This window comes from Alosa alosa, chromosome 7 (assembly GCF_017589495.1).
Source record: "Alosa alosa isolate M-15738 ecotype Scorff River chromosome 7, AALO_Geno_1.1, whole genome shotgun sequence".
Taxonomy (NCBI): Eukaryota; Metazoa; Chordata; class Actinopteri; order Clupeiformes; family Clupeidae; genus Alosa; species Alosa alosa.
In genome coordinates, this window is record NC_063195.1 from 8,178,647 (window position 1) to 8,202,135 (window position 23,489).

At 40.9% G+C, this 23,489-nt stretch overlaps 1 protein-coding gene across 2 annotated transcripts in view; it reads left to right on the forward strand.

The window, feature by feature from the left end:
* The window catches only part of LOC125297810 (NACHT, LRR and PYD domains-containing protein 12-like), a 50,449-nt gene extending 31,826 nt beyond the window's left edge, over positions 1-18,623 (forward strand). For both annotated transcript variants that reach the window (XM_048248306.1, XM_048248307.1), the window contains 6 exons: positions 5,119-5,289; positions 5,771-5,941; positions 13,004-13,174; positions 14,062-14,229; positions 15,686-15,729; positions 16,980-18,623. In XM_048248306.1, the coding sequence (XP_048104263.1) occupies positions 5,119-5,289; positions 5,771-5,941; positions 13,004-13,174; positions 14,062-14,229; positions 15,686-15,729; positions 16,980-17,518 (1,264 nt within the window). In that variant the 3' untranslated portion in view covers positions 17,519-18,623. The remainder of the gene's footprint in view (positions 1-5,118; positions 5,290-5,770; positions 5,942-13,003; positions 13,175-14,061; positions 14,230-15,685; positions 15,730-16,979) is intronic.
* The last annotated feature ends 4,866 nt before the right edge of the window (positions 18,624-23,489 follow it).

Genomic DNA, 23,489 nt, shown 5'->3' on the forward strand with positions numbered 1-23,489 from the left:
GTAGCAGCAACTGGAATCCATGCATTTCCACTCATACACGTATTATCATGACCAGCAGACGGGAATTCAAAATCAACCATGTTCACGCCTTTTAACAATACAAACAACTGAAACAATAAACTTTAAATATATAAATAGACTATATAAATATGCCTTAAACAAAAATCTTCACACAATAATAAATAAAAGAACTCCAACATGTACCCAGCCAGCGGGCGGGCTACTTTTCACATCACACAATTTTTGAAGTGTTTTCAAACAAAATAGGCCTAGCCTAGGCTACAAACATAATCGCGTACTTACAGTATAAGGCATCGTGGAGGAACAGTAGTGCGTCCACAGTAGATGGACTGAGGCGTGTTCTCCTCTCTTCAATAGTACGGCCAGCCACACTGAACACCCTCTCGCTGCTGCTGCTGCTGGCCGGCACACAGAGCACCTGCCGTGCCAACTGAGCTAGGATACACACTGCTGTTGGTCTTCCACCAGCCCAGCAGGTCCTGATCATCGGTCATTGTTGGGCTTTGGCGGACGTAACTGTCGTCCTCATCCTCTTCTGATTCGGTGTCCCCGAACACATTTTCCCATTCATCAAAGTGCGGTGTTTTCTTTGCGGCAGGTGCCGGTGCTGCTGCCGACGACGAAGCACTCGTCTCCTGGCTCGCTTCACCTGGGCCCTCAGGTACCGGTTGCTGCGCAGCTGACAGGCGGGACTTGACATATTGTTGCACATTTACCCTTTGATCAGCATTTGAAGCATCTGCAACTAGTTGCCCAATGTGTTGGGGGTTATTTTTTCAATCCTGTCACTCTCTCCACGCGCTTCCAGTTTGTCCTGCAGCTCCGCGTAAATATCACTGATGGATTTAAGGGTCAAATACACAGTGCTGAAGCGTGTATCTACCATCTGCAGGATGGTCTTTGAGAGCTGCGCTGTCATTCCCGACTGCTTTACATATCTGACAAGCGCATTTGCTGCAGTCACTGTTTCAGTGAAGTCAGGCGCCACCTGCATCAGTGCGTCATTATCAAGTCCATGGCAAAGGACAGTGTTGAAGACGTGATCCATGCAGTCATGTCTCGCGTATGACCTGAGAGCATTTGCTCCCTGGTCTGTAACCCACACAATGTCTTTTAAAGACAGTGGGTCGAACCCGAACTTGGTGACCAAGAGCTTGACCAGCTCCCTCTTGATGTTATGGCCCGTTTTTTTCTCATCCACGGGAAACGTTGCCGTGGTCAGATTCTTTCCGATCAATTCAAAATCTTCTGTAACATAGTGGCACGCTATTGACAGACAGTGAATCTTTCTGAAGTCGTCTGTCCACATATCTGTAGACATTCCCACTTTTCCTCCATTGTTCAGGATCTCTTTTACCTGCTTCGCAAGCTCTTTTTTCTTCTGCCAAATTCCGACAGTGTGTTGCTACTGTATTGGGAGATGGAAGGACAGAACTTGCAGCAACTCTGCCATGTGTTGCACCAACATTTATGAGTTCCTGTGCAAGTTCTAAGAAGCCGTCTCCTTGAACAAAATAAAATGGCCTAATGTCCTTGGCGCACATGTAAACACATTTTTCTGTTACTGCCTGTTTCGTTTTAAGGGGGACATTTTTGGCCAGGAACTTAGTCATTGATTGCTGCTGCTGCTGCCTTGTGGTGGTGGTTGAATGCCCACATTTTAATTCATGGCGGCTCAGGCTGGACGACCCTGTCTTTTTGCTGTCATACTTCATCAGCACCTTGCATCTTAAGCATTGCACATAACCTGTAACATTTCCATCGGAGTCCAGCACCACTCCAAATACTTTCCAGACCTCTGATTTTCCCACCCCTTTAGTAGCGACGGTGAATTCACCTGCGGCAAGTTTACTCTTCACCAACTCCTCCATCTTCTTCTCGAGGCTAAAGGCGTGCACGCAGCGGCGTCAGTTCTGCCCATGATGCACTTGCACGCAGCAGCCAGACTTTCTTTACAGTGAACAGCAGCGATGATTAATACATTTTTAATGCATTTTTTTTTTCACTGAGCGGAAAAGATTAAGCCCGAGGTCCGACCTGACCGAGTCATTTGCTTATATTTTCGAACAAACGGGTCCTGTAGGGTTTGTCGGCCCGACCCGACCCGTTGAGAACTGTAATTTGTACCTCCGTTCACCAAATAAAGGACTAGCCTGCACCCTTCAAAAACTGTGAACATGAACTTAGTTTAACAGTTAAATTGAAAACTCAGTTTGAATTTCTCACGCAACTGCTTCAGAGAATGCATATAGTGCATAAAATAGGGAGAATGTTTTTTTGTGAATTTGTGTGAAGCTCTGCACCGCCAGGTACCACATACAGGCCTGGCATATGCACTACAGTGTTTTCGCTCGTTTTCACCTCTTCGTGCAGACGCAAGATAAATGTGTGAAAGCGGTAAGACATGTGTAGACATAGCCTTAGGCTAAGTCCACTCTTCTGAATCTATTTTGATACGGATTTTCGGAATAATGATAATGTCTGATGGTAATTTTGATACCATAGATTTAATAGAGACCCAGATAGTCCAATAGTATGACAAATCAGGAACAGAGTTTATTTACAATGATACGCATCAAGGGAGAGACAGCATGACTTCACCTAAAGATCCATCAGCTGCTCTAACTAGACAAGGAAATAGTTAGGGTTTAAGTATCCTTCCAGGCTGGCCGGAGATGGCGTTGGTCATCCCATCTCCGTGGACTACACTGAATCAGACTCTGATTAGTGGCAGCCTGGCAATCTGAGCAGATAGCTACTGGCGCAGCCATGCAGAACAGTGAAACACTGCAAAGTCATAATATTCCCGCTTATCTCTAAATACAGTCACACACAGATATACACAGTGACAGTACAGATATCATACAGTCATTACATAGAATCATACTTTTAGTATCAAAGTTACCTACTAATGAGAAATGCAGAACATTAAAGGAACTGTATGTAAGAAATGTATTTCAATTAATCATAAAATGGCCCTGACATGTCACTAGACATTAAGAAATCATGTTAATTTCAAATACTTATATCACTGACAGCAGTAGTCTGGCCAGGATATTGTCATTTAAAAAGTGAAGTTGCAGCCCTCAACTGATGTTGATGTTGTCATGTTGTGTTTTGGCCTGATGCGCCACCCTTCACCTATCTACTAATCACAAAGTCAGTAGTGTTTCGGCATCCGGGTTGCCAGCTTTGCCAGTCAGGGGGGAGGGGATACATCGCTCTACAGTAATTTGAAAGTGATTGCAGTTCCAGTTTTGGCCACAATCTTACATAGGGTTCCTTTAAACCACATATTGTAATATTGGACATAATGTTCTATTCCACTTTCTCTCATGTCCTTAGGTTTTTTTAATCAGTTATTCAAACATTATTGGAGGAAGTGTTGCTTTTTTCAGGCTACGTTATGATGGTAACCCATTGTCAGTCAATAGTGAAAGTAATTAACTGTGTATAACTGTTTTGTCGTTGACCATTGGCGCCGCCAGCTGTAATCCTGTACGCACTGTGCGTACAATTTTTCATCGCTTTATCATTCATTCATTCAGTATTAGGCCTACAACAATAAAAACAGCTTGTGTAATGTGTTGATTAAAACATGCTTCGCGCATAAACGATAGCCTGTTTGGGGCTAAAAGAGTGGACTTCTCAGCATAAGGATACATTAGAAGATGATGATTGGTGTAAACCTTGTCAAGACATGATGAGCAATTCTGGTGCTTAAAAACGTGACGTTCCATTCGCCTTATTCACCCGGAGGCCAGAACGAGGCTACATGGTACACTTGCCATTACACCTCAGTCCAGAAGATGGTGGTGGTAGTGCACTCTGTTTGCAAACTGCCAAAACAAAAAGCTCACCGACAAAGAAGGCCTGTTCTTCTTCTTCTTTAGTAAGTTTTTTTGGCTGGTGCCTGGCCACACGACATCCTCATGAAAATTTACCACATAAGACATACATTATTCCCCCTATAATGACAGTACAAGGTGTAGTGATAGATGTTGATTTTTATTTGATGCTGCATTTAGATTTCCTGACACATTAACGATTCATACAGTATGTTGCAGCAGGCAAGTAGTCCTATTCTTTAATTTATGCAGTTTGTTATGCTTTTATGTTAAAAAGAATGCATGACCAATATTAACCTCCCAGATGATAGAGCCAACGTAAAATTCTAAATGAGTAATTTTATATCATGGGTTTCCCCTAGAGATTTGTCCAGCAGCAGTGCTGTTATGTGCAGGAAGCTGTTACCAAGCCATGCTACAGGGGTCCGGGGACATGGCCCCCCAAAAGAAATATAGAATATTTTAGCATTTAAATGCATCTATCTGGTGCACTTAAATTCAGAGGTTTCGGATGGAAATATTTCTGTGTCCGCCTCCTTGTTGTCCCTGTCAGGGTTGCCATGGTTGTGGACACCTCAAGGCAAGGCAAGATACAATATACCATTGAAGAGAAGGTGGGAATAGTGCGATATCAGTATAGACTGAGATTTAAGATTTAAATATAAATATAGTGCAAGACAGTTCAGTGCAATTGTATTGTATTTTGTAATTGTAAGATTGAATTATACATGAGGTAGATGAGCAGAACAGTGTTGATTGACTTTGTTCAGTGTAATGGTGGGTGTTATTTTTGAGCGTTCAGAGTGACTGCTTGGGGGAAGAAGCTGTCTTTGTGTCGGCTGGTTTTGGCGAGCAGTGCCCTGTATCACCTACCAGTGGAAGGAGGTTGAACAGGATGTGAGGGGTCTGCAGAGATTTTTGCTGCCCTTTTCCTGACCCTGGACCAGTTAAGAAATAGTATAAAATAGTGTGGGTTACATTTCAGCAGTCCATGAAATTATGCAGAAGCAGTCACCTGCAGCTAGTTAATCTAACTGTAATATAATGGCCACATACTATATCTTCCTTTTTCAAGACTATCTGGGCCACCCATATCTGGGAAAGGCTATAATGTGATTTGTGCATATGTATTTTTTTTCTTCATATTTTTGCAGTAATGTCGCTCCGAAGCAGGGCCGTGCAGACGAACATTAAACGAAAGGGATAATCGTCTCTGTAATATTTGATCTTTTCTCATGTTGTTATGTAGACTTACTGACTGCAAACTCTCAGAGAAGTCCTGTGGAATTGTGGCTACTGTTCTACAGTCACCAAACTCCCTGATAGAGCTGGACCTAAGTCACAATGACCTGAGAGATTCTGGAGTTCATCTTCTTTCTAAGGGACTGTCTAGTTCCCACTGCAAACTGCAGACATTAAGGTTGGTGTAAGGCCATGCATTTCCTGATATTGTTTTATATTTGTTTGTTTCCTTAATTGTTGTTCTTAGTAATACATTATAGTGACAGTGAAACAATAATATATGCAAGTCGTTCAGCTGAAGAATTGATATGACATTACAGATAAACGTCAGCCATCATAGTATTTACAGATAAGCCGGTACCAGTCAACAAGGGCAACATTGGCTGATGGCGATGTTAGAATATACATTGTTCAATGCACCCCTACAATTCAGCTACATCATACCTAGCACTACATCGTAGCAAAATCTATCAGGTGTATGTGCGTGTGTGCTTGTGTGCGTATGTGCCTGCCTGCGTGCATGTGTGTGTGTTTGTGGTGTTTGACCAGTGTACACATGAATGATTTCTGCACTGTTGGTGAAATGTCTCTTGATTGTGACTGTGTAAACACTATATCTTCCATTTATTCATGTTATCTTTTGTTGTATTCTTATGGAGGCTTGCTGACTGTAAGCTCACAGATAAATTGTGTGAGATTGTGGCATCAGTTCTACAGTCACCAAACTCCCTGCTACAGCTGAACTTCAGTAACAATGACCCGGGGGATTCTGGAGTCCAGCTTCTCTCTAAAGGACTGTCAAGTTCCAACAACATACTGCAGATATTAAGGTTGGAAGAAGCATGCATGCATTTCCTGATATTTTTTTTATTTGTTTGTTTAATTAGGCAAATATTGGCTGATACCGTTGTTTGGACAATATGCCATTCATTACATCCCTACAAGTTATCCACAGTACACATTACATCTTATTAAACCTTTCAGATGTGTGTGTGTGTGTGTGTGTGTGTGTGTGTGTGTGTGTGTGTGATCTATGTCATTACAGGAGAATAATGTCTCCTGATTATGATGACACGACAATGATATTGTCACGGCCGGCTCAGAGGCCGCAACATAAAATGAAGTCAGAAATCAGAGTCTATCAAAAATAGAGAATTTTATTTCAATAAATAATAATTCGGATTAATGCCACATTCACACCAGATCCGTGGCGTGTACCATTACAGCTGTGGCATGGTTGTGTGTGTGTGTGTGTGTGTGTGTGTGTGTGTGTGTGTGTGTGTCCATCGCCTAGAAGACAATGGGGTGTAAATACTATTGGAGTTGGTGTCTCTGTCTATGTCTGTGTAAGAATAAGCAAAGATGCGTCAATGCTTTCTTCCTGACATGGAACCTGATAGGAAATGGTAAACCAAACTCAAAATAAAGATATTGAGAGATGAGAAAAGTAGAAATGTACTTACAAATGTAAATAAACTAATGTAACCCCTGTCATTATTGTTAAGCAACACTGTCGTCACAACCACAACTAATATAATCCCCGTCATTGTTGTTATAAGCTACACTGTCGTCACAACCACAAATATACATGCGCACAGTTAGGCGTGCCCACACACACACAAACATGCTTACCCAGCTGAGGATGATGGGAGATTCCTCTCCTCCTCTAGCACATCCTTGTCTTCCTTTTCACTCAGAAGCTACTTATCCAACATGTCCATGCCATTGTGGTCCTTGGGGTCACGTTTGCCAATTACCTGGAGCTCATCAGCAGTCTGCTGCTTCCACCCTAGTTGTGCATATTTCTCTCCCTCCATCTAAAATAACGCAAGCAAAAAACACAAGCCTGAGGTTGTTTAGTTTTATTATGGGCCTATCACTTCCACATAATCTTAATCACCACCAACCATAACTATTTTCACTAAAGGTATTCTCATTGGAGTTCTCACAGATTGCTTGGAGAGGTAACTTAGTGACAGAGCTTATAAATATTGCTTATTTATTATAGTTGTGGTTGCTAGGTGTATTATATATATACTTATGTACCTACCTATGTTATGTACTTATTAGGGCTGTCAATCATTTAAAAAAATATTTGAATTAATTACATACTCTGTGATTAATTAATCTAAATGAATCACATATATAATTTTTGCTGTGAAGGTATTTTAAATATTTAAATTCAAATGAGTCATTGAATAATCAGCATTAGTGACAAAAGTTCAAAAACTCTTTTATTATTATTTTCACTGTTCAAAGAATGGCCATAATAATCTATGATATGACCTAATATTCTGAGGAAATTAATTTAAAAGTGCTTTGGCAAGAAGTTTTTTTTTCACATACAAGGCATTTCAGGCCACAGATATAACCTAGGGGACACAATGAAAATAAATGAACACTCCCTTCAATGTCAACACTATTTTTTTGCATCGATGTGTGACTTTAGAGTTCTCTGAACTCTGGTGATATGCAAATTCCTTCCTGCAGACATTGCAGAGGACTTTATTTTAATCAACACTTTATTTTCATCAACACCATCAGGCTGTTTTTTGAAAGTGAATGTTCCAATCAATGATCTAGGCAGCACATTTTCTTCTCTCTTCTTCATTTTACAGTCTAATGGTTACTGACTAGAACGGCTCAGGGTCAAAGGTCATACATAATCGATTAATCTGTGTTATTTTTTTAATCAGTTTTTTTTTTTTTTTTTTTTTTTTTTCAAATTAATTAATCGAAATGAATCAGTCAATTTGACAGGCCTAGTAATTATATTTATTATATTTTATTATACATTACTGTTTCTATACCTTTCCTCCTATCCTTTCCTCTCTTTCTTATCTGGCACGAGAGTCAGTTCGCCATGCTTACGTCACTGTTGGAATATATACTGCAGCGCGCAGCCGTTGAAGTTCTAGAGTGAATCAGTACGAGTAACTCTGCTGTGCTTCGTTTTGCTGTTGAGACTACGAAAATTCTTAAATCTTCTCGCCAGGTAGGCATCTGAACTCTTATTCCTTTACTTTCAGTACTTCTTAAGTTCTTGGATTAATCAGTTTAAACTAGAAGGAGTTATTTAGGAAAACTTAAGAAAGGACGTTGGCGCTGCTAATGTTGACGTTACAGCTCAACTTTTCTGTTAACATTAGCTGCTAGTTAAGGGAGGGAGTGGAGCAGTGACTGTGTGTGTGTGTGTGTGTAGTGTGTAGGTGGGTAGGTGGGGGGCAGTGTGCTGTGGGTATGTAGAGGATGTGTGTTGGAGAAGATCCTGAAGACAATGTGCTGTGTATGTGGGGGGGGGGGGGGCAGTGTGCAGCAAGTTTGTAGAGGAGTGCTGTATGTATGTGAAGTGATGACAGTGATGATGTAAGTGTGTGTGTTGGGGATGGGGGTGGGGTGGGGTGGGGGGTGGGGGGGCAGAAAGGCTAGGCAATCAAGGACATGGGTAGATGGAGGAGAAATCAAAAATAATAAATAAAAAGTGTGCAAAAGTTGGAGAAAGTCAGATATGTGTGTGTGTGTGTGTGTTTTGACGTGTGATGAAATAAGAAAATAAATAAAAGGTCTGTAGCATAGGAGAGGGATGTAAAAAGTGCTAAAAGTCTTGTAGGTGGTGTGTGTGTGGGGTCATGAGTGCTGAGGAGTGAATGAGTGCAAAGTCAGTATAGTGTGAGTTCAGAGTTGGGAAATGTTTGAGAGTGCTGAGGAGTGAATGTGTGCAAAGTCAGTATAGTGTGAGTTCAGAGTTCGGATGGCCTGGGGATAAAAACTTCTCCTGAGTCTCTCAGTTCTGGCTTTGTGACTACATAGGCGTCTTCTTGATTTCAGCGGTAGGAATAATCCATTGTTAGGATGAGAAGAGTCCTTCAGAATCTTTTTGGGCTCTTAGGAGTACTCTTCTGGAATAGATATCTTGTAGAGCAGGGAGTTGAGTTCTTATAGTACGCTTCAGCTGAGCGCACTACTCTCTGCAGAGTACTACAATCTCTAACTGTGGAGTTCCCATACCAGGTGATGATGCTACCAGTTAGAACACTCTCAACCGCTGAAGTGTAGAAGGCCTTCATGATGGATGTAGAAACTTTGAATTTCCTTAGCTGACTAAGGAAGTAGAGTCGCTTGTCTGGACTTCTTCAGAACATATTGAGTGTTAACAGTCCATGTTAAGTCTTCAGTAATGTGGACACCAAGGTATTTAAAACTTGTGACTCTCTCTACAGGTTGCCCGCTGATCATTAGTGGGGTGTAACTGTAGTTCTGCTGCTGCCTTCTGTAATCCACTACCATTTCCTTGGTTTTATTGATATTCAGTGTCAAGCTGTTAGATTGACACCACTGTGCCACCTCATCAACCTGATCCAAGTAGAGCTGTTCATTGTTGTTACTAATCAGGCCCAAGATCACTATGTCATCTGCAAACTTGATGATGGAGGTATGACTACTGTTGGCTTTGCAGTCATGTGTGTAGATGTTGTACAGCAGTGGACTCAAACACAGTCTTGGGGAGCACCAGTGCTGATGGTTAATGAGTCAGATGTCAGACCCCCACTCTAACCACTTGTGAACGGTTGGTGAGGAAGTCAAATATCCAGTGACACAGGGTGGTGTTCAGTCCTAAGGCCTTCATCTTTGTGACCAAGGTGAGAGGTACTATCGTGTTGAATGCTGAACTAAAGTCAATTAACAGTATCCTCACATAATTCCCATTCCCCTCCTCCAGGTGAGTTAAGGTGGTGTGCATGAGGTTTGAGATGGCATCCTCTGTAGACCTGTTGGCTCTGTAAGCAAATTGGAGGGGGTCAAGGAGGCAGGGAGGGATGAGCAGATAATGTTTTTCACAAGCTTCTCAAAACACTTCATCACTGTAGACGCCAGGGCTACTGGGCGGTAGTCATTCAGACATGATGGACTTTTTGTTTTTCGGTACTGGAACAATAACAGACTGCTTGAGGCAAGTAGGAACTGTCTCTTGAGCCAATGATGTGTTAAAGATATAAGTGAACACAGGAGCTAACTGAGCAGCGCAGGATTTCAAAACCCTGTTAGAAATTCCATCCGGTCCAGTAGCTTTTCTACAATTTACCCTCCTAAAGGCATTGCTCACATCGACCTCAGAGACACAGAAAGGTGCATCCTCATTTGCTTCACATGCTGCAGCTAGTCCAATATAGTCTGTGTTTTTCATGTCAAAGCGAGCATAAAAAGCATTAAGTTCATCAGGGAGGGCTTTACTCACATTCATCATAGGAGGGACTTTCTTTCAAAGCCAGTGATGGTTCGGAGTCCTTTCCACACTGCGTGCTGGATCACCCTCCAAGAAATCAGCTTCAACTCTGTCTCTATAGCCGCTTAGCATCTTTAATTGCACTCACGAAAACTATAAGATGCTGCTTTGTAATCCGGCCATATCCCCTGAAATAAGCCCAGCATTATAAGTCATGGTGCGTGTCTTTAATGCCGTTCTCACTTCTCTATCCACCCATGGTTTCTGGTTAGGGAAGCTTCGATCTTTACAGTTGGGATGATGGAATCAGTTAGCATATTGATGTAACTCAATGATACTTCCGTAAACTCATTGATGTCAGCAGAGTTCGCCTTGAATATCTCCCAGTCAACGTTGCTAAGGGCGCCCTGTAGCCTGGCTTCCGATTGGTCAGTCCAGCTTTGACCTCCTTCGTCACTGGGGGTCCGTCCGACTTCTCTGTTTGTACATAGGCAGTAGGAAAACAGCGGCATGATCTGATTTTCCAAAAGCTGGTAGAGACTTCGCTTTGTAACTGTTCTTGAACTGTGTGTAGCAGTGATCCAGTGTGTTGTCACCACGTGTAGGGAAGTGAATGTGTTGAATAAATTCAGGCATGGACCGGTTCAGATGTACTTGATTGAAATCACCGGCCACAATAAGCGCAGCTTCAGGGTGCGGTGTTGTTGTCTATTTAACACTTCTTGCAATTCTGAAACCGCAGCATCTGTGTTGGCTTGTGGAGGAATGTAGACAGCGTTGAATATTACCGGGTAAACTCACGGGCAGGTAGAAGGGTCGACAGACGATCGCTAGATGTTCTAGATGAGGCGAAAGCAGGACTTTGAGAGAACGGTGACATTTCTAGGATCACACCACTTGCTGTTCGTCATGATGCAAACACCGCCACCTTTCGATTTTCCAGATTCCTCAGTCCTGTCAGAGCTTGAGCAGCAGAGAAAAACTCCACCGGAGTGATGGCACTGTCCGGAACAAGTTCAGTTAGCCATGTCTCAGTAAAGCATAGAATGTTACAGTCCCTGATGTCTCTTTGAAACTGTATCCTCGCTCTTAGTTCATCCATCTTGTTCACAAGAGACTGGACATTGGCTAGGAGAATGCTAGGCAGTGGAGGCCTATGAGCTCTATTCCAATCTGTTACGGGCCCCGCTCGTTTTCCTCGGTGTTTTTTCCTTCATGCCGAGATCGCCTCCATGGTTCCCTGATGCATCTCGAGAATCTCAGTCGGCCAGGTAGAATCGCCAATTAAAACATCCCCAAACAAAAAGGCAATTCATTTCCGATGTTTCGAGTGTAACGCCATCATACGTAATCAGTGCAGTGGAAAAGTGCAAAAAATTAGGGGTTAATAAAAGGTAAAAGAGTAAATATAAGCACAAGTTAGGCGGAGCAACCAAAAAGGCGTCCGAACGCGGCGGCGCCATGGCAACCGAGTTACCACAACGGTGTTGTTAACTTTAGACTGGTGAGAAATGTCTTCAATAAGTTAACGTTGCCTTTGTAATGGATGTAGTCTACGTCCACTCGTAAATAAGTTTAAGAGTAACGTTATTTTTTATCATTTGCTTGAAGTTTTTGTTTTTAATGGCAGTGTACGGTTCACCTCTGCATGGTGTCCAAAGTTAGTGATTCACATTCTAGTAGCAGGCGTAGAAGCTAGTTGAACAAGAGTAAATCACACCGAGTAACTGTAGGGTCTGATGTCTGATGCGCCTCGTTATTTAATCTTCTCGCCAGGCTTTGAGTAGTTAGCTAGAGGGCGGCTGCTAGATCCGCTGATTTTAAGTCTGGTGCCCAACGACCCTCCTGCTTTGCTCGAGTCTGTGGGGATCCAACGGCTGCTTTCGCCAACGGCTTGTGTGTCTGCAGCTCGAGCCCCGACTCTATTTGAACGATTTGGTGTTAACATTCCATTGTAACGGTAGCTCTAATTGCTTTGTTACCTTCGTCAAGCCCACGTCCAACTCCAATGTACTTTGCGCGGACTTTGCCAGTGTTTTCAAACGTTTGCCAAAACAAATTTGCAAATGTTCGCCTGCGAATTTCAACCAACGCACCTCTCGGTTCTCAATACAGACAGTGTCAGCGGCTACAGAGAAGTTGGGGTTTACAGGGGTTTGCAACAGGATATTGCATTAATCTTAATCAATCCTAACCAAATAAAATGGACGATATATTTCGTTTCAATGTGTAAGAATTAAGAAAAATATAAAATGTATTAGGAAAAGAGATAGGGTTTAATATTAAAATATCATTTAATTGAACAAGTCTTCCCTAATCCTAAAATGTATATATAGACCTTCATAAGTTCATATCACAGCACCTGAGCAACTAACCTCTTTGAGTTAGATAAAGAAAATAGATTAATAAGAATAAATAAATATGCCAATTACAATTAAGAATGAATAAAGAAATCATTATGAGACAAAATCGATGGCTTCAGCGACAACATCAATACTAAATCAGTGTGAGTGAATTATTTGACCAGCTGAACAGCCGCCAACCCAAGTGTGGCGACAGTAGCCATCTGATCTGATGTGTTTTTGATTTTTATTTATTTATCAGGGCACTGTGTAAACACTATATCTTCCCATTTATTCATGTTATCTTTTGTTGTGTTCTTATGCAGGCTTGCTGATTGTAAACTCACAGATAAATCTTGTGAGATGGTGGCTTCAGTTCTACAGTCACCAAACTCCCTACAGGAGCTAGACTTGAGTGACAATGACCTGGGGGATTCTGGAGCTCAGCTGCTCTCTAAGGGACTGTCCAGTTCCTACTGCAAAATACACACATTAAGGTGGGTGAAGACATATCTTTGTCTTAAAATTCCTCATTAGTTAGAAGAACCATGACGATATAAAAATAAACATCAACTGGTCAACCAAATGAAAAAGCAGCAATTAATATCCCACCTTGTTTATATCATTGTGCAGGTGTCATTCTACTTTTGAGCTTATTTGTGAGTCTTAAAATGTCTGTGAACTGGTCAAATCTGTGTCATATTAGTTTATAATGAAGCAATATCGCACAAGTGAGAGTGGGGTTGGTAGCACATATCACCATGGCTTTTATTGGGCCTTGTGCTGCAGGTAATCACAGCCATGGAAATATCTGCTACCAATGCCACTCTGACTTGCACCATATTGCTTTCATACATCAACAGTTCTACTACCAACTAATCATGTTGGAAGACACCAAATTGCTTCTTATGTCCTTTATTTAGATTTTTTTCCACCATTCATCCTCCACCCTAAAGTAGTTCCAAATCTTCCAATTTGCAGAGCCTACTCGCTTGTCTATATGTCATTTGGTAAATTGAACATTCACCCTACTCTACTTACTCCATTTTCTCACTCAATAGCTGTCAAATGTGACGTTATGAAATCGCTGCTCTCTCGCTTTGAATGAATGGAATGTTCACATTGGACAATTCAGAGCAAAAAGCGTGTTTGAGTGGGGATGTCCTGAGATATCGCCACTCAAGGAATGTCTTTTGTCCAATCAATTAATAAATAGTTTAACCAGACATATCTGTTGTGAAATAAACAAATAACTTCAGATTTAAACAGTCACCAGTTGTATGCAGGTAAGAATGAAAAGGACCATCTCTCTCTTTCTCTCTCTCCCTCCCTCCTCTCTCTCTTTCTCCCTCTCTCTCTCTCTCTCTCTCTCTCTCTTTCTCAGGCTCTCTGATTGTCTCATCTCAGAGAAGGGTTGTGGTGTTCTGGCTGAAGCTCTGACTTCAAACCATCTAAAAGCGCTGGACTTGAGGCACAACACTCTTGGAGAATCAGGACTGAAGCTGTTATCTGCTAGACTGGAGGATCCCTTCTGTAAACTGGCGATACTTGAGTATGTTTGGACCGTGTGTAGTGGTCTATTTTCAAATATGTATTGTAATAGCTGCGTTACACTGACGTGTATTTGTTATCTCTTTGATGCAGCATCCAATAATGCAAATATTTAGAGGTGTGTTCAAATTCACAATCGTAGCTGAATGTGTAGGAACTTTTACAAACAGTTTTCTGTTTTGTCTTGAGTTCTCCGTGAACTTGAGCTCCGTGAACACTCAGGGTGGGTTTCACCAACAAGGATTAAATTAATCTTTGGTGTAGGCCTAATCAAGGATTTGTAGATCCAAGTTTAAATTTAATTTGTTGCACCACTTAATTTTAAGCATGGTTTAACAAATCCACGATTAAAACCTTAACCTGTGATTTAAAACCTCGACTGGTGGGTTGTACCAACAAGGATTACGTTTTAACCTGGATTAAATCAAGGTTTGTCCATTAAACCTAGTTTAAAGATAATCAGGTTGCTGCCATGTTAATTGTGTACTTGCAGTTTAAATGTAATCTTATTACAAATTCCTTGTTGAATCTGTACCTCCTTGAAAAATTCCTCATCATAAAACTCCGTAGGGTTGAGACGGTCTCTTAGTTTCCTTTGTGGACTCGATTTTCGTCAATCCATCAAATATATGCAGTCATTTCAGACATTTAAAGCAAGTTTAAAATGAATCCCTAACTGAAATTTAAATCTGAGTTTAAAGCAGTTTAGCAACAGGATTAAAATGAAACCAGGTTTATGTTAACATTTAAACCAAAATTAAAAGGATGGTTTAAACGTAAGCCTAATTACCTTTAAACTAGGTTTAAAGTTTGGTGCAACCCGATTAATGGATAAAACTTAATCCTTGTTGGCGCAACTCACCCACAGTGGAGCTGGACGAAGAGTTACTGTTAATGTTATGGACCCTTAACACCATTTTTTCTTGTTTTACTCACAAACATTCATCACTATTTGACAAATTTAAAATTTGAACGCCTCTCAGATTTCATGCTGCGAGATTAACAGAAGAAACAGGGAGCCGTTTATCTCCATGTTACAAGAAATACTAAAAAAAAAAACTTTTTTTCTTGTTGTCTGTCAGAGAGGCCATTAATTCTGTATATTGGGACCCCTATGAAGTAGATCAAATTTAACCAAGTTAAATGTCTATAAGGCCTATTATCACTGTGAGTAACCAGTAATGCAACAAACAATCATTCATTTAGGGTTCTCAACATGTGGTCTGTGACCCACAGGTGGGTTGTGAAGGTCTTGCTGGTAGTCCCTGACATATACATTAAATAATGGAGTTTCACTGTTGGAAATTGCATTTGTTATTCAGAGGTAGCCCTCATGTTGCTCACTAACTCTAATCTAAGTGCAGGACAGACAGGCTTTTTACATCATGATTGTCTCCTCCTGAGAACTAGTTGGACCTTGTATGGTACATGTGTGTGACATTTTGTTTTTCTTACAGAACTGGGGCTTCTGTAAGCAGAGCACGGCCACATTTGCTGAGATGTAAGTTTTTTTTTTTTTTATATGTTTTTATTCAGTATTTGTATATATATATAGTATTTATATAGTATTATCATTCACATGCTTAAATGTGTGTGTGGGTATCTAATAGCAGTGTGTGTTACTGTGTTGCTAGGGTTAATAGGAGTGTGTGTGTGTGAGTGTGTGTCATGTTTTTATGCTTGAATGTGTGAATGGGTGTCTAATAGCAATTTGTGTATTTGTCTTGACACAGTGTTTGGTTGTGTTGACATGGTGTGTGTGTGTTGGTAGGTTCAGTAGGGGTCTGTGTGTGTGTGTGTATGTGTTCTCATGTCCTCTTCTCTTGTCTGTCACATGTTTTAAGCATTAGGTGTGTATGGGTGTCTAATATAAGTATAAGTATATATACTCTTTTGATCCCGTGAGGGAAATTTGGTCTCTGCATTTATCCCAATCCGTGAATTAGTGAAACACACAGCCGTGGCCCACTGGTTAACATTCTGGACTTGTAACCTTGTAACTGTGTGTGTTGGTAGGGTGTGTAGGAGTGTGTGTCTTTTGTTTGTGTTGAAATGGTGTCCGTGTGTGTGTTGGTAGGGTGTTTAGGAGTGTGTGTGTTTGTGTTGACATGGTGGGTGTGGGTACTAGGGTGCAAAGGAGTGTGTATGTGTTGACGTGGTGTGTGTATGTGTGTGTTGGTAGGGTGTGTAGGAGTGAGGGTGTTTTGTTGTGTTGACATGGTGTGAGTGTTTGTGTTGACATGGTGTGTGTGTGATTTTGTCTGCAGATGCTGTGTGTGTGTGTGTGTGTGTTGACGTGGTGTGTGTGTGTGTGTGTGTGTGTGTGTGTTCTCATGTTCTCTCCTCTTGTCTGCAGATGCGTGTGTGTGTGTGTTTATGTTGACGTGGTGTGTGTGTATTCTCATGTTCTCTCCTCTGTATGTGTGTGTAGGAGTGTGTGTGTTTTGTTTGTGTTGACATGGTGTGTGTGTTGGTAGGGTGTGTAGGAGTGTTTGTGTTGACATGGTGTGTGTGTGTGTTCTCAAGTTCTCCTCTCCTCTTGTCTGCAGATGCCTGTGTGTGTGTGTGTTGGTAGAGTGTGTAGGAGTGTGTGTGTTTTTGCTTGTGTTGACATGGTGTGTGTGTGTGTGTAGGTAGGGTGTGTTTGTGTTGACATGGTGTGTGTGTGTTGTGTGTAGGTAGGGTGTGTGTGTGTGTTTGTGTTGACATGGTGTGTGTGTGTGTTCTCATGTTCTCTCCTCTTGTCTGCAGATGCCTGTGATCTCACACTGGACCCAAACACAGCACACAGAAATCTCTCTCTCTCTGAGGGGAACAGAAAGGTGACAGATGTGAAGAAGCAGCAGCCGTATCCTGAACACCCAGAGAGATTTGACTCCACATGGCCTCAGGTGTTGTGTAGAGAGGGTCTGACTGGACGCTGCTACTGGGAGGCTGAGTGGAGTGTTGATGATGGAGCTGCTATATCTGTGGCCTATAAAAGCATCAAGAGGAAAGGGGTCAGTGCTGACGTCACAATGGGATACAATGCCAAGTCCTGGAGTCTGTACTGCTACTCTCACAGTTACTCTGTCTACCACAATAATGAACTCACTGACATACCTGCCCCCTCCTCAGACTCCAGAACAGTAGGAGTTTACCTGGACTGGCCGGCCGGCACTCTGTCCTTCTACAGCGTCTCCACTAACACACTCACCCACCTGCACACGTTCCACTCCACATTCACTGAGCCCCTCTATCCAGGGTTTGGGGTTTGGGGCTCCTCAGTGTCCCTGCGCAAGATCACATGAGCTCGTCCTCCAACAGCACGTCCACATGTCACCCTTTCTCTCTACTCCCCCTCCCTTCTCTTCTTCTCTTCATCTCTCTCTCTCTCTTATCCCTTACTCTCTACCTCTCTTTCTGACCCTTCGTTTTCTCTGTCTCCTCCCTTTTCCCTCTTCCACTCATTCTCTCTCCCTCACCCCCTCCTCCCTTTCTCTTCTTATCTTTCTCTTTTTCATCCACCTGTTTGGGGCTGATCCATTTTCAGATTTGTGTGTGTGTGTGTGTAAGAGAGAAAGCTGTTGTCTATTTTGCACACTTCATCGTAATCCCTCTTTCTACACTTTTCTCTCTCTCTCTTCCCCCTCTTCTCTTCCTTCTCTCTTTCTGTATAAATGAGGCCATTTCACCAACTGCAAAATTCAAACACAAATTCATCAACACAAGACACTCCGTAACATTCCGCAGTAGCCACGTAACCGTAGCAACATCCAACTTAAATTGCAACATTCCGCAGTAACCATGTAACCGTAGCAACATTCATTCTCTGTGGCCCTGGCAGTTGAGCATGCTGCAGGAACACCCAGTCACACACTCCTGTTCATACACAAGTGTAATGCTATTGAGATTATATTATAGTATTTATTTATTTTCATTAGGCTATTGATTGAATTGACATTGGTGTGTTATTATTGCCATTCTCCTTAATGTAGTCTTACCAACTTTTTTAATTGTTTACTGTTACAAAATAAATTACAAAATTAATAAATTACAAAACTACCATAACCATATTGATATTTATTCACTGTATAGGCTACTGTTTGGGTGATACTATAGAAATGCTGTATAGGCTACTGTTTGGGTGATACTATAGAAATGCTGATGTTGATTTCTTCATATTTTGCGCTTTTCCTAAAATGAATGAGTGGATCATAAGAATGTTTCAGCAACAACATGATGAATTGAATAATATATTAATAAATAATTGAAAATTATTTGCTGGTCTGGGGGTGTCAGTGTTTCTATATGTGTTCACACAGAACTATAAAACATGCTTGTTTTTCTGACTTACAATATGTAAATAAAATGTGTTTCTGACTTTAAAATGTCTAAATAAAAAATCTGAAAGGACTTGTGATGAACCTGTTGTCATTTCTTTGTTTCATTGTTTTCTGCCATTACAAAATATTATGAGTATGTGATCTCTTTCTTGTAGTTGGTCATGACATGCATTAACCACCAAGGTCATATCTCCATTCAGTGCAACACTACCAGATAAGTACATTGCAGTAGTAAATAACAGGTCACATTCCCATACTGTAGCCTGCAGGTACAGTAGATGCACAATCTTATATTTTTCTTAACATAAGATTCAAACAGTAAGATATCACTTTTTTAGCCTTAGGTATAAGATAGGACAGATGTGAGTTTATATAAGACTCTTCAGGCATTCAAACAGTAAGATATCACTTTGGGGGCAGCATTGCTGGGGATAACAGTGCTCCTGCTGCAGGGAGCTGGAGAGGCCTAGCAGGCACACATGTGAGGGGATCCCATGGATGAGGGGGGAGGGGTGGAGGTAGGTTCTCTTCACACTGCTTACCGTACAAATACGGTTCTGATGGGGAACAGTGCTACCTCATGCAGCAACCAGGGGCATTGGTGATAAGGTTGCGCTGATTCGGGTGTAGGGTAGTGGCACTATACTGGATGGTATATCAGTCAGAATATAGGACGAAGGAGAGATGGGTCTTAACTCTGTATTGTTCCAGCATTGATATTCAGAATTGCCAAACTAGTATAGGCTAAACACAGTCTGAAATTATAAAAACAAAATATGACTTAGATTCTAATTACTTACAGTAATATTTCTGGAGCTCATTATACATAAATGCATCATTATTATGCTCATCGAGCTGAACTGTAGGCTTGAAATACATACAATAACACTAATTCCCTTCCAGTTAAGATTTAGAACATTTGTTCGTGACTACAATTATTCCATGGTCAATGTCGCCATCTAGCGGCGTAAAACGGTACTGCGTAATGACATTAACAGCTCAGGGGAACAAACAAAAAAACATAAGGACATGGAATGAAAAAAAAACATTAATATATAATGAGAAAAAATAAAAACAATGAAATAATAAAACAAGATAAAATAATAATAATTACTAGTGCATTAATCAACAAGATTGAAAGAGCCTAGAGGAGGGTTGTTTTAATGGCCTCATGGCGTTGAACACTGAAGACTGTTAATGTATATTTTTAGATCGTTTGTAAATAAAGGGAGGAGTGGTTTATTGTTTGTATATCTAAATTTATTAATAAAATATTTGGCAAGTAGGAATACAAGGTTAATAATGTAAAAAAATATTTATTTTTCAATAGTAAAGTCATAGAAGCCAAATAAAACATGTTTAAAAGGAAACTCAAAATTATAATTAAGTTTGGTGCACAAGATTGCGAGTAGATCTGCCCAGAATTTCTCAGTGTGGGGACAAGACCAAAATAAATGTATGGATTTTTCTGATTTTTTTACAAAACGAGCATGTGTCATCTAGGTCTTTCTTCATTCTGATGATAAAGCTTTTGGAGGGATAGTATATATGGATAAGCCTATGAGTCACTTCACGTATACTTTGTTTATTAGTAAGTATTTCAGGGGTAAAGTCCACACTTTCTTCCATGGAATGTCATCACATAATCCTGACCAGTATGGAACTACATAGGGAATGGTTACAATATCCCTCTGGAACAACGCTCTGATGTTTTTATTATTCTTTCGTATTTTAGGTGAGAAGCAAACCTGCCCTACCGCTGTGGTATAAGGATTTAATTCAGCCACCTGAGGCAGAGCAGCAAATGAATGCTGACTTTTTAATAACATCAAGGCACCAGGCGGTACTCCTCCTATAACCATGGCAAAATCTTTTGGCTTGACTGGCAGATGAAACTTAGATAGAAATTCTAGAGTAGTTGAGGAGAAGACCGTTTGGATTTATAAGTTGAGAGACGAAGAGGATACCATGTTTTATACCAAGGATACTGAGGATACCAAGTGCTCCACCAGCCATCATGACCACATTCTACCGAGGCACCATTGAGAGCATCCTCTCCAGCTGTAAGACATTTACCTCTTCTATGATCCAAGAATGATTTATTTCGAGTTTTCTGTCGGCTGTAGCGTCAGGGTACAAATAATCAGCCAGACAAATGGCTAAACATGCATTGTTTGAGTCATTAACTGGTGTGAACAGATACATTTTTTCTTCTTCTTGATAACCTCATCATGAGTCAATTCCTTTAGCTTTTTGTATCCACCACCGCTTCTATCGCGGGCTATAGACACTGTGAGATCCTGACTCTGATCGGTCAAGAGCATCGTGTTACTCTGTAACACCTTTTCAATAACCTCAATCAACCGATCCAGAGCATAGCCATCTTCATGGCTCAATTTAGCATGTACATCGGCAGTAAGACCATCACCCCTTAACACAATGTCTATCACAGCATTCGCACCACCTAATATCCTTGACAAAATCACAATATCATTCAATGTACCATACACGTGTTCTAATGATATGGTGGCGGTCAGTATCACGCAAGTCCCTGAAATTCATTGTTCTGTTTAGCGTTAAAGAGTTATGGTGACGACGTGGGTACAACCGTGTAATCACCAACAACACCTCCATCTCTCACTAAACGTTCTACGGTAGCACTATCTAAATCATAATCATGGTAGCTGTCATGATCAACATTACCGCCACCATGGGGGTGCTCATCAGATCTGTTAGGCATCACCTCTACACTTACTGGGGGCTCATCATACGAAATAGCTGTAGGAACCCTGTCATGAACAACATCAACACCACTCCCGTTTGCAAACTGAACTACCAGGTATCGTGATCCACACATACTGGGGGTCATCTTGTAAAACGATTGTGCGAACTGGTATATGTGAAATAGCTGTAGGAGCTGGAACGTGTGAGATGTCTACAGGATCTGGAATGTGAGATGTCTGTGGAGTTTGCTACATTCACAACATAAGCTACATGCATGTCAGGATTGTCAATGTAGTCATCTACTGAACTCTGTCTAGTGATTGTCTGCAGTAAGGTCTCATCTTGTGCATTATCTGAAAGGGTTGGTGTATGTACAACATCAGCTGAATGCATGTCGGAATTGTCATTGTCAATAGAGTCATGTGTTGAAGTCTGACTAGCGGTTGACTGTGGATTATTGGAGACTAAGAGGCTCCTGTTATATGCATCCAAATTCTGTTTCATGCTCTTGATAATAGGGTTGTCAGGGTTAGGATTCTGTAAAACTCTAGCGATTTTCCTTCCAAGCTGACCGGCCAATGTATGTATAGTATTAACACAATCTGTCTGATCATCTCTGGTACGTTTATCAGGCGGTTCAACATCATTGCACCCACTGTCATTTCTATTACGCTTTATTTGGCGGGGCATGGCTACTCACTGATTACTCAACAAATTTAAACTATATTACACATGTATACTACTCTTCCGCAATTATAGCCGTAAAAACAACAACAACAAAGAATAAATAAACATGAACCTTATAAACAATCTATCACACTGAGGTTAAACACCATTCAGATAATCAGTAACATTTCATTTAATTTCAGTATGCCATCGATAACAGCCTCAAATTTTTTTATATGATCCCGGCTAATCTTCTGCAGAGTTTCCACAGCCCCAATAAGCAGATCTGCCACTGTGTGACCTATTACATCCGTAGCTCTACGAGCCTCAGATTTGGCATAATTTAGTCTCAGCAACACTATCCAATGCTGATTCTACATCTGTGTAATTATAGCTTAACTGAGTTTACATCACACACTGCTAAATCTGCAGAGGGCCCAGCCACCGCCCCCCCCGGTTCAGAAACATTCAACGAATCTGACCTTTCATGTAGTTCACACGGGTCGACAGCATCCTCAGCCTCCAGTAAAGTCGTCAGATAGGGTCAAAATCGAAGTTCTGTATAATAATAATAATAATAATAATAATCTTTATTTATATAGCACTTTTCAAAACAAAGTTACAAAGTGCTGTACAATATCAACATAAATGAAAATGCAAATGAGACATAATAATAAAACAATCAAATAATATATACTATTTCAATTAGAACTTAACATAAATTTGAAAAAGGAAAATAAACTTGCATTGAAATAAAACTTACTGAAATAAAACTTGACACTGAAATAAAACTTACTGAAATAAAACTTGACACTGAAATAAAACTTACTGAAATAAAACTAAGGAAGGCTTGCTTGTAAAGATGAGTTTTAAGGAGGGATTTAAAAGAGCATACTGACTTGGCTGACCTGATTTCATCAGGCAGGTCATTCCAGAGCCTAGGTGCCCTGACACTAAATGCTCTCTCCCCCCTTTAGTTTTGAGATTGACTTTAGGAATAGTTAGGAAACCACTACCGGATGATCTTAAAGTACGCTCAGGTGTATAAGGTACTAGGAGATCAGATATGTAGTTGGGAGACAGGCCATGTAGAGCTTTAAAAGTAATCAGAAGAATCTTAAAATCAATTCTAAAGCTTACTGGGAGCCAGTGCAGTGAGGCTAAAACAGGAGTAATGTCTTAGTACTTTGTCTTAGTAAGAAGCCGGGAGCTGAATTCTGAACAGTTTTAAGTCTCTTTATAGATTTTGGTTCAGACAAGAAAAAAGACTATTGCAGTAATCCAGGCGTGAAGAAATAAATGCATGTATAATGGTCTCAGTGTCTTTAAAAGTTAAGATGGAACTAATCTTGGAAATATTTCTGAGGTGATAGAAACAAGACTGTATGAGCTTTGTGATGTGACGTTCAAAGCTTAAATTATTGTCAAACCAAACACCAAGATTCTTTGCAACAGGTTTTACACAGTCTAAAAATTGAAAGGGACCTAAGGATGGTATCATTTGTTTCACTATGTGCTGGGTTCCAATGATGAGGACTTCTGTTTT